This window comes from Lygodium microphyllum, chromosome 21 (assembly GCF_053477565.2).
Source record: "Lygodium microphyllum isolate KBCC chromosome 21, Lygodium_microphyllum_v1.1.10, whole genome shotgun sequence".
NCBI classification, from domain to species: domain Eukaryota; kingdom Viridiplantae; phylum Streptophyta; class Polypodiopsida; order Schizaeales; family Lygodiaceae; genus Lygodium; species Lygodium microphyllum.
In genome coordinates, this window is record NC_141155.1 from 88,113,029 (window position 1) to 88,127,397 (window position 14,369).

General features: G+C 42.5%; 1 protein-coding gene across 1 annotated transcript; it reads left to right on the forward strand.

Annotated features, from left to right (window-relative positions):
* Positions 1 to 8,984: 8,984 nt before the first annotated feature.
* On the forward strand, positions 8,985 to 13,847 carry LOC148018249 (putative auxin efflux carrier component 1d). The gene is made up of 6 exons (XM_087661195.1): positions 8,985 to 11,107; positions 11,545 to 11,854; positions 11,963 to 12,048; positions 12,134 to 12,291; positions 12,687 to 12,763; positions 12,888 to 13,847. Exons 1-6 carry the CDS (start codon positions 9,721 to 9,723, stop codon positions 12,952 to 12,954), a joined length of 2,085 nt encoding a protein of 694 aa, XP_087517321.1. The 5' UTR covers positions 8,985 to 9,720; the 3' UTR covers positions 12,955 to 13,847.
* Positions 13,848 to 14,369: the final 522 nt, after the last annotated feature.

Sequence of the window (14,369 nt, forward strand, 5' to 3'; positions counted from 1 at the left end):
ATGCTCAAATATTTATGACTGACCCCCCCTTCCCTCCGAGAGTGTGGTCATTCCAAAGTTTGTAGATAGAGTTATCGTATGATTGGCATGCAATGATTACCAATGATCCGAGCATATCTAGGCACATAAGGATGCTTTATGGTTAAAAATGTAATAAGGATGAACATGGTGCCATAGACACAAAGCATTTAGCTCAGTATCATTTGTATTCAACTATGCCTTTCTAGCACTTGCATTTGGGAATGGCCACTAGAATTTTGTTTAAGCATTAGTGCATTAGAATAATGCCCAAGCATGAATGCATTGTTGAGGTTACCACAAAGGAAAGCATTATGCAACTAGGGGTACTTTTGTAGATTTTGTGCAATATGGTATCTTTCTCTAGAGTTTAGAGAAGCATAAACTCTTGCAAATTCAAAGATTTTATAATGAAAACAACATTGAACCACCAAGCATCTCCCCAAAGAAGCAATAGTGTAATCACATGCTATAGCTCATGCTACACAAGAATAACCATCCTTGAATAAAAGATACCATAAGCAATAAAATGCCCTAACTACTAGTTAGAGAATATTGCTTTGTGCTCTTTTACACAAGCTATATGCGAATGCATTGTATGTGAATAGTGCCAAAAAGCCATTAAATCTACACCTTCCACAAAAATACCATCAATTATTGATTGCACAAATTGTGCACCATCTTGAATTGATGGGATTTTGTCTTGGAAGAATATAATAATTGTACTTTCTAAGTATTTCTCAACAATTTAAATATATGGGAAACTTGATTTTGTAACTCAAAGTTGGAAGAGGCTCTATCCATTTGTTTCAACTATCTAAAAAATCTTTGTCTAGAGATCAATAAAACAGATTGTGTTTCAAGTGAAACTCAATGCCCAATATGCATATTATCCTCGTTATCTATCAATACACTTTGTCTTTTACTATCTTTATTATTTTCTCTCAACAATCACGCATTTGCTGATTTGTTGGCTTGGCAACCCAAACTTGTCCATTACATAGCGACATCCCTAGAACAGTATTCGTATCGTGAACCAATGGCCACTTTTCCGGTCGAAGGAAATGCCTAATAGATAGAAGGTCCATTACATTATAGATAGAAGAAAGTAGCTCTAAAATTCCAACACTCGATGACTAGAGATGATGCAATGAATTAATTAGTCTAAAATTGAAACTGACAATAAATCTTAACATAATCGTTGCTGAAGGCTAGGTCATAGTAGAGGGAGGGAATAAAAGAAGGAAGAGAATACACATAAGAAAAAGAGGAATCGCATGATGTTATAGGTTAGAAGGGTTCATGACCCTTAGCTCCCATCCTCAACATGTTGTTGAACCACACAATGGGAGTAACCAAGAAGTGCATTCATGTCCATTGGTCAAGAGCACACTAAGAAGTAAGAATGACTGAATGAAGCATTCTAGCATAAAGTAGCCATAGCACATCGACTAATTGACAATCTTACTTTAAGTATGGTATTGGGATCATTATACTATCTTTGTGGTTTTGGGGATGCTTGGAGTTCACGATTAATGACTTGACATACAAAACTATCTACACTTGTGTTTATATCATTGGCATGAGTGACCTTGGCTGTGTATGCTGTTATAGATACAATTTTTGTTTAGGGTTGCATTTTATTAGTCAAGTTTGTTAGTTCTAGTTGCATTTGTAGTTACTTTTCATACCCGTGCATGCTTTTCATTCTAACCTCATGTCATGTTGTTTGCCACCATTGGAAAGTTAGCACATCTATTTAAGTTTAGCGTGGCATGAATGACTAGCCAACCACACAATACCATAGAGTAAAACCTTGTCAATACATGTAGGTAAAGACAAGCCATCATATGGGCATGAGAAATAGGCCGACCATAATCTTGGTGCCAAAATGAGGTCATGCTTGGATGAAGCACATAGAGATACAATACCACTTCATTCAAGAGAAGATACTATATGAGATTGTTGATGTGGAGTATTATGGGATAGAGGATGACTAGCAGACTTGTTTGATGAGCCTTATACCACGTCTAGGATCTGAAAGGGGGTGTTAGAGATTTGGTTATCTCTTGGGTGTGCATTGTTAGGACAGGGCAGTTTAGGGCATATTCATGTAGTACAAGCATAGGTCGGATATTATTTTGTCGTTGCCAACATGTTTGGAATGATTTCAGGTAGGTCAAGCAAGTGGCCATGTGGCCAGACAACATTTTTTGTGGCCTACAGATTAGTTGGTTTGCAACGGCCAACCTGGCATTGTGTTATTCTTATTCAACATGTCTAATGGTCACAATCATTCCAGATTGAGAGAGCCTAGTTGATCATACTCTCATAGCCTTTATATAGATCTGTCTCTTCATTATTCATCATTGGTCTTCTATAGTCTTTAGATTTCTTAAGCTTGTCTATCTCTCTCTCATCTCTGTGTGTTCATATCTTTCTTTTAGTCTGGTCATACACTTTTGCATTCATTGTACTCTTACATTGTCATCTCAAACTTTGCATGAAGTGCTTCCTTCATTTGCATCAACCATCTAGGCATGGTACTTTTTAGAATGGGATCCTTCATAACAAGCCAAGATAATGTCAATTTTGTAGTCTATAGACTAAAAGGCCCTAGAGGATAGGTCTATGGTAAGGGGGTTGGTTTGATGGGCCCTACTGATAGCCCCATCAAGATAATTACCCAAGAATAACATTTTTGTTTATGTTACATAGTGTTGAGGTCACACAGACAACCCTTCATAAAAATATTTCACCGCCTAGTTCATTGTGTAGAAGATACACTAAGCCTCCAAAATGTTTACCTTGTTACATTTTATGCTTTGTTTCAAGACAAGACTAGAGGCAATTTTCTGATGTTTGGATGACTTTCTATTTTGGTGAAAACTTGATGAATTAGAAAGGAGCTTGTGTAATCAAATTTGAGGATATGTTTCATTGAATTGGCTCCTTCACATCGAATTGACAAGCTTTACCCCATGTGTGGTACATCCCAATAGGCAACACCCACTCCTCTTTCACACACACACACACACACACACACACACACACACACACACACACACACACACACACACACTCACTCACTCACTCAAGTATCTTCAAATCACATCACAATATGATTCCTCCCAATATTTAGTTGTCCATATATGTAGAATTACAAATGGTATAAACTGTAGAAAAGGCCATATCAAGAACATAAGAATGAGCTTGTTGAAGGTGGAAACTATAGATGTGACCAATGTAGGAGTCAATCACCACAATATGACAAAAAGTTTGAGAACAATAAATATTGGTCATTATTAGGCATTGCAAAAAAGCTAGAATCTAATTGCAGGGTCCAAAAGGTGCTCAAAACACATAATTTTCATGACATAGATTGGTCCAACATATCTTCTTGTTTACCCACATGCTAACGAGCCTAGATACTAGAAATATGTTGAATCTTGCAAGGCTTATTTGAAGGTCATGTGAACAAACAAAGAAAATAATTGTAGGGGGCAACAAGCACAATCTCATGTTGCTATATGAGTGAGTAGGAGAAAATTATCCATGGTAGAGACATCTCCCCTTTGTTTTAACACATTCCCTTGGTGGCTCTCATTATGCTTATAATGGGTGGCTCTAGCTCCTTACTCAACCTCTTTGACTCTTTAAAAAGGTAGCCGGTAGCATGCCATATTTTAAATGATGGTTATTAACCTCCTCATCCTAATGTAGCTCGAGGCTTTGCTACCCCACACCTTATAGGTAAGTTATCAATCGTGTGTGCCATTCTTTGAACCATGCATCTTCACCTCATTTTAGTTAAGATCTAGGGTAAAGGGGCCAATAAAGTACCGCCCTCCAAAAGGAAAACAGACCCCACCTGTAACGTGTCCCCTAGTATCATCCAGGACACGTCTTAGCAGTCCATCGGAAAGGATGTCTAGAAAGCTCCGCCCGGCACTCCCATGGAATGTTACTGGCTTTGCGATCTAGTTCTTCCCGTGTCTGCCACGTAGCGGAAGTATCCTGGCCGTTTCCACTTAGGATCGATCGGAATTAGGGTTTCCCTAATGGGTCATTAGCTAACAGCAACTAGCGTCAGACCCGAGCGAACTACTTTACGCAGAAACGCCAAGTCCGAAGCAGATTCACGCTGCACTTGGTTCAAGGAGAATGGGAAACGAGAGGGATGCAAAGCTCAACCTCTCTGCCATAAGGCATAGTCCCATTCCGTTCCCCTAAAACACCATAAATCGGGTAAGACGTAACTCTAGGTCATCGTTCTCGTTATTCTTTTTGATGATGATGATCATTCCGCTGTTCTTCGAGATTTTTGAGAAAAGTTCCCGGCTAATCGGGACCACCCAACTGTAGGACGGATCCATGGCCCATCCTCCGCACTTTCCTCGATTTGTTTTAGTTATGTAATTATCTAACACATTAATTTGACATATAACAATCAGTTTCTTTAATTAACCTTGTTAAGCACTGGTTCCTTCACGTAATCTTATCACGAGACATAGAAAAACAACATCAAGCAAGTTCTTTTAACATTTCATCATTTTATCTTGAAATACAAGGAGTTTCGCCCGTAGGCTTTTCCATAATCTACCCGAAGGCTAACCAATAATCTCCAGGGATCACTATTCCAAGCTTCCGCTCGTCAACTAGTATACGGGCCTCGGGATCCAATCCTGAGTCACGTTAGCCACTTGTGCAGGACCCGAAAGGCAAGGGATTTACAGCCAGAGCCCCCCTGGCACCCAAGCGTCCTCCTACTCCAAGTAGAGCTTAACGGAAAGACCTCTCGTGGCGGGTTCGGTCCACGTTCCCGGCGCGGTCAACAACCCCCTTGGTTAGGGTCAGGTAGGCAGTCGGGGGTAACTGAAGCTGCCTCTTCCTTCAGGCCTTTTAACCTGAAGTATAGGTACTCATTTAATTTGTAATTCATAATTCAAACAGAGTCCTAAAATCTCTAGCAAGCACAAACATTTCCATTTAATCAACCCAGTTGTATGGCAAACCGCTAAGGAAGTGTTCTTTCCTGTTTGAGTGTATCAGCACTCGTTCCCAAGGTGTCTTGTAAATTGGCAAGATCCTTTTACATTTCGATGTTAGGGCATACCCAACTTGGTTAACCCTAAAGTGCTTTAGATATGCTAGTTCCCGGTTTACAACTTTCCTTATTTAGAAGGATATCCAAAAATACGTCTTTTTGCAAGATAACTTGCGTAAGGATCTGCCGTCCTTGATGAGGGTTTTTCCCTTTTCTCATTGTGAATCAATCACAAGACTAAATGATTTCATACATGTTGCACAAGTCCTGCGATGGAATAATCCGTTTAGATTCTTTAAGCTGACGTATGTTAGGCCTAGGGTTTCTTCTTTTAAGAACCTTAGGGACAAACCCTAGTTTCTTATCTTTTTATTGTCCCTACGGTAAGGAAAGTAGTCAAGTGTTTAGGGTATGAATGTTTCTATGTTTAGATTGGTTCAGTTATCTTTTGGAAGGTAATATTAATCGTCTTGTCGCGGTTTTACTATCCTTGTGACAATTTACTTTCCCAATCAATACAGTTTAATTTGGCATATAGCATAATGCCAAGGTGATACAAAGAGCGACAATACTCCTTGGGACAATAAGGCCTAGTTGAGAAATTGGTGTATACACACTTTATTAGTCCCAAGTCCTCAAATAGCAGGGGAAAAGTGTTAATAGAGTGTCATCCAGCAGTCCCCTTTTACATTTTCTTTCCAAATGAATTCGTATATCTAATTTTTATACTTGTTAATTCCTAACATTTAACTTCCGTCTCCTTTAAAGTTGAACTCATGCCAAATAACAACAATTTCCTTGCTAAGATGTGCAACTAGCAAAGATAACTCCCTAGTAATTTGAGCATTGAAGAAACCTTTCTTGAATTTAGCTATTTACCATGAATCGTTGCGAAAGGGAATAAGACTAATGGTGCAAGATATAATTTCTACACTTTAGGAATATATTACTATAGTAAATGGTTAATCTTGCTTGTAATTTTATAATGCTTGATGCAATTTGAAGAAAGCTAAGTTGTATACATTGTCATTCATAAGCTAACTCCTTCGTTTAAAAATAACTCGAGCAAATATATCCTATCCTTAACAATTTTTCTTTGCATGATCGACTTAAAACTGAATTAACACCAAGAAGAAAAAACCTGGCTTTGAGGTGAGATATCCACATGGATACCGGGAGATGACCCTCCCGCAGCTACACCTTGGACTTTCTTCGGTAGCATCGAATGTGAGATAGTCTTTTCCTTTTTCTTCTTGGAATTCCACCGTCTTCTCCTTCCTTTTCTTTTACCTTTTTCCCACTCTTCCTCCTTCACTCCCTCTTTTCACTCCCTCTACTTTCCTCCCTATCTTTTATCTCACGGCTATTTCTTCCTTACGGGATACCATACGAGGCCACGATGATGAATTGGATTTTTAGGACATGGGAGTGTGTGGACACCGGCTTGTTTGATAAAACTAAGAACACAAAGCTCAACTAAGAGAGCACTTGCACAAAAAGATCTAAAAAGTGAGTGAAGGAATTAATGCAAGAGAATGGAAATCCGCAAGGTAGCCTAAGGACAAAGTAGGTCTATGGGTGCGACTTGAATAGTCTAAAGAGCTAAGAGGGGGGAAAAAAGAACAAGGGCTTAGGGGGGAATTAAAACCCGGGAGGGGGAAAGGGGCTTAGAGGGATTAAAACCCGGGGGGGGGGAAAGGGGCTTAAGGACCACTTAAAGGTCCTTCAATGGCAAATCGGGGGGGGGGGGGGGGGGGAAATAGGGGCCTAAAAGCCCTTAGGAGGGAATTAGTGGGGTAGCCTTAAGAAGCTATAGGAAGCGGGGCTAAGGAAGCCCACCCTTGGAAGCTTCCAAGGGGCTTCCAAAAGCTTCCGGGTATCACAAAGCCCACGTGGAAGGAGAAAGAGGCCGACTTCGTGGTGAGCTGGTGGCAGACAGGGTGATTTCTTCCCTGGCTCACGGCGTCAGATCGGCAGCGTCTCGACGGCACATCAGCATCCACTCCTCTCTTTCACGGCGGCGGCCAAATTCTGCACTACGACAGCATAGTGGTCTCATCTCTCTCACTCCTACATAGAGTCTCGGCTCCTCCTTCCTTCTAGCGCCCCCTCGATTAAATAATGGAGGGGAGGGGGATCTTCCCTCCTTGCGTGTAGACACGCATGTCCTCCCTCCCTCCAAAGGCTCCACCAAGGAGCTTAGTAGCTCCTTCTATTCCCCTCCCCCTGGCGAGCTGGAGGGATAAGGGGGGAATAAAAAATTTCCATTAACTAATTCATTTTTATTAACGCTGGATATTACACCACCCCAATTGAGTGACAATTTTACAAGAAAGATGCGGCTTTTTTAGACACTTAATAATATAATATGAATTTTTTAAAATTACAAATGAGCTAACTTAAGTCAAACAATTGAGTCATGTAAATTTTTTTATATTTTAGATTTTGTAAAACCCTAAAGCAATGCATCCTCGAGTGTCACTCAATTGGCCCCTCACTGTCCATCTTTTATGAACCTTTCATTTGTAACTAAGGCTACTTGATAAAAATATCAAAATGTTCTAATATTTTTTCTTTGAGCTCTATATAATATAAATAGTTTGACCATTAAAAAAATTTTATACAACTCACTTGGAAAAATAATAATAATGGAGGATTGTTAGATGACAATCTATTAGCCCCTTTACCCTAGGTTGATTGGGCTCTACATGTTCTCATTCAAAGCATGGGTCCTAACCTTTTTCTCATTAGTCCTTGCAACACATTCAACTCTCTTTGATAACCTAGATGAAATTGTGGTTCCAAACCTTGTTTGAGAGTCCTCCTAGGTTTTGTGGCCATCTATGACCTAAGGTTCCTAAACTACGGTTTCAATTCTCTTTAACTAACTATCCTTTCATGACCTTCTCGGGGTTTAAGCAATGGGCATCATTTGGTAAAAAACTTATTGTGTCCCCAGCTTGGCATCAACCATTGCCAAACTCCCGTGGAGAGTGACTTTAAGTATCCCCTAATGGAAATGCATGGTGATGTGTCCCCAGCTTGGCATCAACCATTGCCACATGATGTGGTTGGCATGCCCAACACCTAAGTCTCACATAGCCCACCCCCCTCGAACCTTCCATGCATCCAAGGCTTCCATCATCTACCTCACACTCCAAGTACATAGAGAGAGAGAGAGAGGGAGAGAGAGAGAGAGAGAGTAAAAAGGAAAAGATAACACAAACATGTGCGGGCTTTTGAAATGGGTGGGAACATTCTTCAAGCAATTTGTTTTTGTCTACAGGTCTTAATGTAGTTTTAGGTTGCATTTTTTGTGAGCCAACATTTAAGCATACATAGGGTGTGTGTGAAGTGTGTGCGTAGTAGTCGTAGAGCATTGCAAGGAGGGTGCACATGAACATTGCCTAGAAACTGTTAATTGGCTTTTTGCAAAGTGAAAGACAAATCGTATCCGTTCGTTTTAGCCGTCTCAAGTACAAAAGTGACTCTGGAATGAGATAACAGAAAGGGAGAGGAAGAGAAGTGCCAAGTGTGTACTGGTGAACTTTAGGCAGCTTGATGTCATTCGAGTGCTCTAGCAAACATCAAACCATTACACATTTCACAAAAGGCATATGCCCTTGCAACCAACGCTAACAAAAAGGAAGCCTTGTGTGTACTCGCCATGTATAAGCCCCCTTCTTCCATGCTGCGTCTATCTCGGCATTTCAGTCTGATACACTACTTGCAGTACAGACACAACACACGCACTCACTAGCCTACTCCCGGGAGCCCAACAAGCAGAGCCCTTTCCTCGTCCCATGACTCGCACTCTAGTCTCTCGCTCATGAGTCATCACTGATATGAGAGAGAGAGAGAGAGAGAGAGAGAGAGAGAGAGAGAGAGAGAGAGAGAAGCTTTGCTTACTTTTGTCCTCTGTTTTTCACTTTTTCAACCTGCTATTCTTCTCTCACTCACAGGCAGCGCGCATGCTTTGCTCTCCACTTACACCTTTCTGGCATCTGCTGCTCTCAATTGGGTGTGGCCCTCTCTCCCTCCCTCTCTCTCTCTCTCTTTTGCCTCCTCAGCTTTGGCATCTTGATTCTCTCTCTCTCTCTCTCTCTGTTTTTGTTTTGATAGTATCCTCTGTCTCCTTCATCCATCCACTTTTAAGCTCGTATTCACTCTCTCAATTGTGCATTTTGGTAGCTTGTCCCTGCCATTAACCAAAGGGGTGCTAGGCACTCCCTGAGAGAGAGAGAGAGAGAGAGAGAGAGAGAGAGAGAGAGAGATCCCTTTCCAGCTACACTGTTCCAGCTGAACTGTTCTCCTTCTTCACTTCACTGAAGAGCCCACTCCCAAAGTAGCTCATCTATCTAGTTCTTCTTTGTCCCACCCACACCACTCACAGCCCCCGCATCATTGCCTTTCCCTGAACTCACAAAGGTTTTTCAGGTACTCCATGATTGTGCATTCCAAAGATTTATCAGTACATTATGATGAAATCTTGCCATTGCTTAGCCCCAGCTTTGCATGAGGACTGCCTGGCTCTTATGTCCACAAGCCAAATTTTTTAGAGAGCTCAAACAGGCCCCCCCTCCTCTCTTTGTACCCTGTCACTCCCCCTTTTCCCTTGTTTTTCCTTATTGTCTTTCCTTCCCCACTTTCTGAAGATGATAACCTTGAAGGATCTCTACACTGTACTCAGTGCAATGGTGCCATTGTATGCAGCCATGATCTTGGCATATGGATCTGTGAGGTGGTGGAAGATCTTCACTCCAGTGCAATGCTCGGGGATCAACCGCTTTGTTGCTGTGTTCGCGGTGCCACTGCTCTCCTTCCATTTCATCTCCACCAATGACCCTTACAAGATGGATGGCCTCTTCATCCTGGCAGACACCATCTCCAAGCTTGCCATTCTGATGGTTTTGGCAGCTTGGGCGAAGTTCTCCAGAAGTGGGAGCCTGGACTGGATGATCACCCTCTTTGCCCTGGCCACTCTTCCAAACACTCTAGTCATGGGAATTCCCCTGCTGACAGCCATGTATGGGAGCTTCTATGGAGGCCTAATGGTGCAGCTAGTGGTGCTTCAGTGCATCATATGGTACACTTTGATGCTCTTCTTGTTTGAATACCGCGCAGCAAGGCTTCTGGTGATGGAGCAGTTCCCTGAAACAGCGGCATCCATCATTTCTTTCAAGGTGGAGTCGGACGTGGTCTCCTTGGATGGCAGGGAGCCTCTCCAAACACAAGCAGATATCGGTGAAGATGGCAAGATTAGGGTTACGATACGCAGGTCCGTGTCATCTCGCTCGCAGGCATTGAATTCCTTTGCTTCTCCTCGCCGCTCTCTCGGCTTGGCATCCATGCCTTCCTCCAAGGCCATCACCCCACGTCCTTCCAATTTGACAGGAGCAGAGATCTACTCAGTGTATTCTTCGCGCAACAACACCCCTCGTGAGTTCGGGTTGAACAACAATGCAGACCTGCATTCCCTAATGTCTACGCGTGCAGTGAGCCCAAGGCAGTCAAATTTCACCACCTCAGATGTCTACTCTGTGCAATCCTCTCGCGGTCCAACACCTCGTGCATCCAATGTCAATGAGGATAATTACAGGGATGTGAACCGGGGCCTCACCTCTCCTCGCTTTCCTCTGCCTTCTCACGCTACCTCCCTTGGCCATACTTATGGCATGAGAAGCCTGCCAAACCCTAACGCCAACCTCTTGTTTGATACAGGAGGGCTTAATGGCCCGAGTCATGTTAACACCGCGAGCGACCGTACAAACTATGCAGTTGGTGGAGGAGCAAGTGCAGGAAAGTTCTCACCCAAGGCGTCTCAAATTGCAAAGAAGATACCAGACCCTGGAGCATCTCCAAGGCTGGAAGATGATGGCAAGGAGCTGCACATGTTTGTGTGGAGCTCAACTACCTCCCCAGTGTCTGAAGCAGCCGGCATCCCTCAAACTGGAGGAGTGACTGATCAGTTTGGCATGAACCATGAGCCCAAAGAAGTGCGGATGCAGTTCCTGTCTTCAAATGACAAGTCATGCAATGGTGGTGAGTGTACGTCTTGACTTTCGATTGCTTTTGTCAGTGATGTGTATCCTCTACTTAAGCTTTAGATCAATGTGCATCTTTTGATCATTTCCAGCCTTTTGTCTTGTGCGATGTGGCGGGGTTATGGTCTGTGCATTCTTGAGTAAGTGACCTGTGCAGTAGTTACTAGTCTGGACTTTGCTGTACAGTAAGAAGCCTGACACACAAATACCTTTTATTGTTACCCTGTGGTGGACAATTTTGGAAAATCTAGTTAATTATATGACAATTGTCAGTGGCTGAAGGAGACAACTGTATTATCTGCAATATAGACTGTTCTACTTCATCCTAGTGTACTCTACAGAAATTTGGCCATCATTTTTTCAAGAACTTCTTGATGGTTGCAGTGTTATGCAGCTGGGGGAATATTATTTTCTGATGGTATCCAGATTTTGCAGATTTTCACGAGCCTCTCAATCAAGCAGCCCCCTCTGGTGTTCCTTATGTGGCTGAAGATTTTAGCTTTGGAAGTAAAGCTAAGTTTCCAGGTGAGCCAGGCTCACCTGTGGATAAGCATGGCCATAGTGACTCCAAGTCCATGACAACCCCACTTTCCCCCAAGTTACCTGGGTTTGGGAGGCCAAAGGAAATGCCTCCTGCACGCGTCATGCTGAAGCTGATTTTGCAAATGGTTGGCCGGAAGCTTCTCAGGAATCCCAACACATATTCAAGTTTGATTGGGCTCGTATGGTCACTCATTTCCTTTCGGTATGTTATCTGCTATTGCAGTTGGAACATTCATTTTCTCCTGTAGAGTTTCTTGATGCTTGTTGCTTGCTGGGCCTCCTTAAGGCTATCTGACTTTTGTCATTGCAGATGGAATATTGCCATGCCAAAGATCGTCCTCAATTCCATAAGTATCTTGTCTGATGCGGGTTTAGGGATGGCCATGTTCAGCCTAGGTGACAATTCTTATGTTGGACTGCATGTTTTGTGGACTTTGGGACAAAAATTATCGCATTACTGACTTCTTAATGTCTTATGCAGGCCTATTTATGGCCCTCCAACCCAGACTTATTGCATGTGGCACCTCGTTGGCGACATTTGCAATGGCAGTTAGGTTTCTTACTGGCCCTGCAGTAATGGCAGCCTCTTCAATTGCAGTTGGCTTGAGAGGTGTCGATCTGCATGCAGCCATTGTGCAGGTAAGCTGTATTCTTTTTAATTGTCTCTCATGCGAATATTTAATACTGGCTATAGGTGGCCAAGCAGATAGTTGTATCTGAGTAGAGATTACTTCTGATAGTCCAGGTCATCTGTTTATTGTAGCCGACAGGTGCATCTTCATACACCATCAAACCTGTTAACAAAACTGTGAAGTCAAGATTTGCTCTGTTTATAGCATGATCAGAAACCCTAAATTGACTTCTTGAATCCTGCAACTCCTGACACAGTTGAACCTCCAAATTTAAGTTTTTGCATCTGTAGCCACAGGAAAAATGTTTCTGGTGCCTAAGAAAGGCAGATGCTGTAACTGTTGTATTTGTGTATCAAGTGGCTTTCTGTGCTTCTTTTAAGGCATATATTATGGCTATTTCAGGCAGCACTTCCTCAAGGCATTGTCCCGTTCGTCTTCGCAAGGGAATATGATCTGCATCCTGATATTCTCAGCACAGCGTAAGTTACTCCGTTGGACTCTTTGCTGCATACAGCTGTTTCATTGATACCCATCAGTATTCCTGCCTGATATGTAGAATAGCGAAGAATTCACCGATTCTGACAATCCTTCAATTCCTTGCAGGGTTATCTTTGGTATGCTTGTTGCTTTGCCAACCACTTTGCTGTACTATGTCTTGTTGGGACTATAGTGAAGAAACAGGCACAAACCAAGGGCGGCTTGACAACAGTTCCTGTATATTCAGTCTCTCATTAAAACTGAGCTGTAAATTGGGAAGCTCAGGAACTTTTGTTCCATTGCATCAACCTTCCCTATCCAAGCCAGTGGGTTGTGCAAGGAGGTCAGAAAGTGGCATAGGCGGCATGTTTGGAAGGATGAATCACAACTGAATGCTGCTTCTCGCGGACATAATTTTTGGGATCCCAAAAATCTTTGTGAATCTTCACTCAATGGGACCTGAAGAAACATGGCTGTCCTATACAATTTTGCGGCTTGTATAAGGCAGCAATTGGCCCAAATGCTCTCAACTGCCATCATCATCGTTTCTTGAAAGGTGTGGTGCAATCAAGGCTTCCATTACCCACCCTGTATAGCCCATGCTGATGCTTTTCGTCTCAGAATGGTCCCCTTCTGTGACAGTGGGGTGATGTATTGGAATATGTGTAGTCACCTGTGTATACTTGCAGAGAGCAGCGCAGTGGGTTGCGTTTTCTCGGCCGGGCACAGCCTCTCTGTATCCATTTGTAATCCTCCGTATCCTCTGTATCCGCAAAACCCATCAGTCAGGTCTTTTAGACCTTCTCTCATTTTCCATGTATATGAAGTGTCACACTGTCACAGGTTTTTATCAACACAAAAGCATATCATCTAAAGACTTTTGTAACTAGCTCCGAGTTTGTCAATTTAGTGAGATAGTTGCATCGGACAATATCAAATTTCGAGTGTTTTTTTTCCTTGTTTGAGAAGACCTCAACTTTGAAAGATCCGTCGAGGATGTATCCACGGGTTGGACTCATGCACCCATGTACACACCCACACGCTCAAACAAATGTTTTTGAGCTACCCAAGTTGGAAACTTGTATTTGTGATTTATATTATGGCTTGGGGCTCAAATGAGCGTTTCTAAGTTACCCAAATCGGAAATGTTTAGTGCGCATTTACTAGTTTTGTAATGGCTTCGGGCTCACCATAGATAGGTCTGAAACTCTTAGTTACGAGAATGTCACATGATGATGAGCATAACTTGCCTTGGAACATAAGGGGGTAGAGCCACACTAATCGCGAATATTGAGCTCTTAAAACTCGAGAGGAGATAGAGAGAAATGAACTCACAACCTCTTGCTCCAAGTCTTAATCATCATCCCTATGGTAGTTAAAGAGAGATGGACTCACAACCTCTTGCCTCTTGCTCCAAGTCTTAATCATCATCCCTATGGTAGTTAAAGAGAGAAATGAACTCACAACCTCTTGCTCCAAGTCTTAATCATCATCCCTATGGTAGTTAAAGAGAGATGGACTCACAACCTCTTGCCTCAAGTGTTAACTGTCATCCCTAGAGAGACTACCAACTCTTAGTCCTCATTGGCATGTCTATTGTAAGGTACC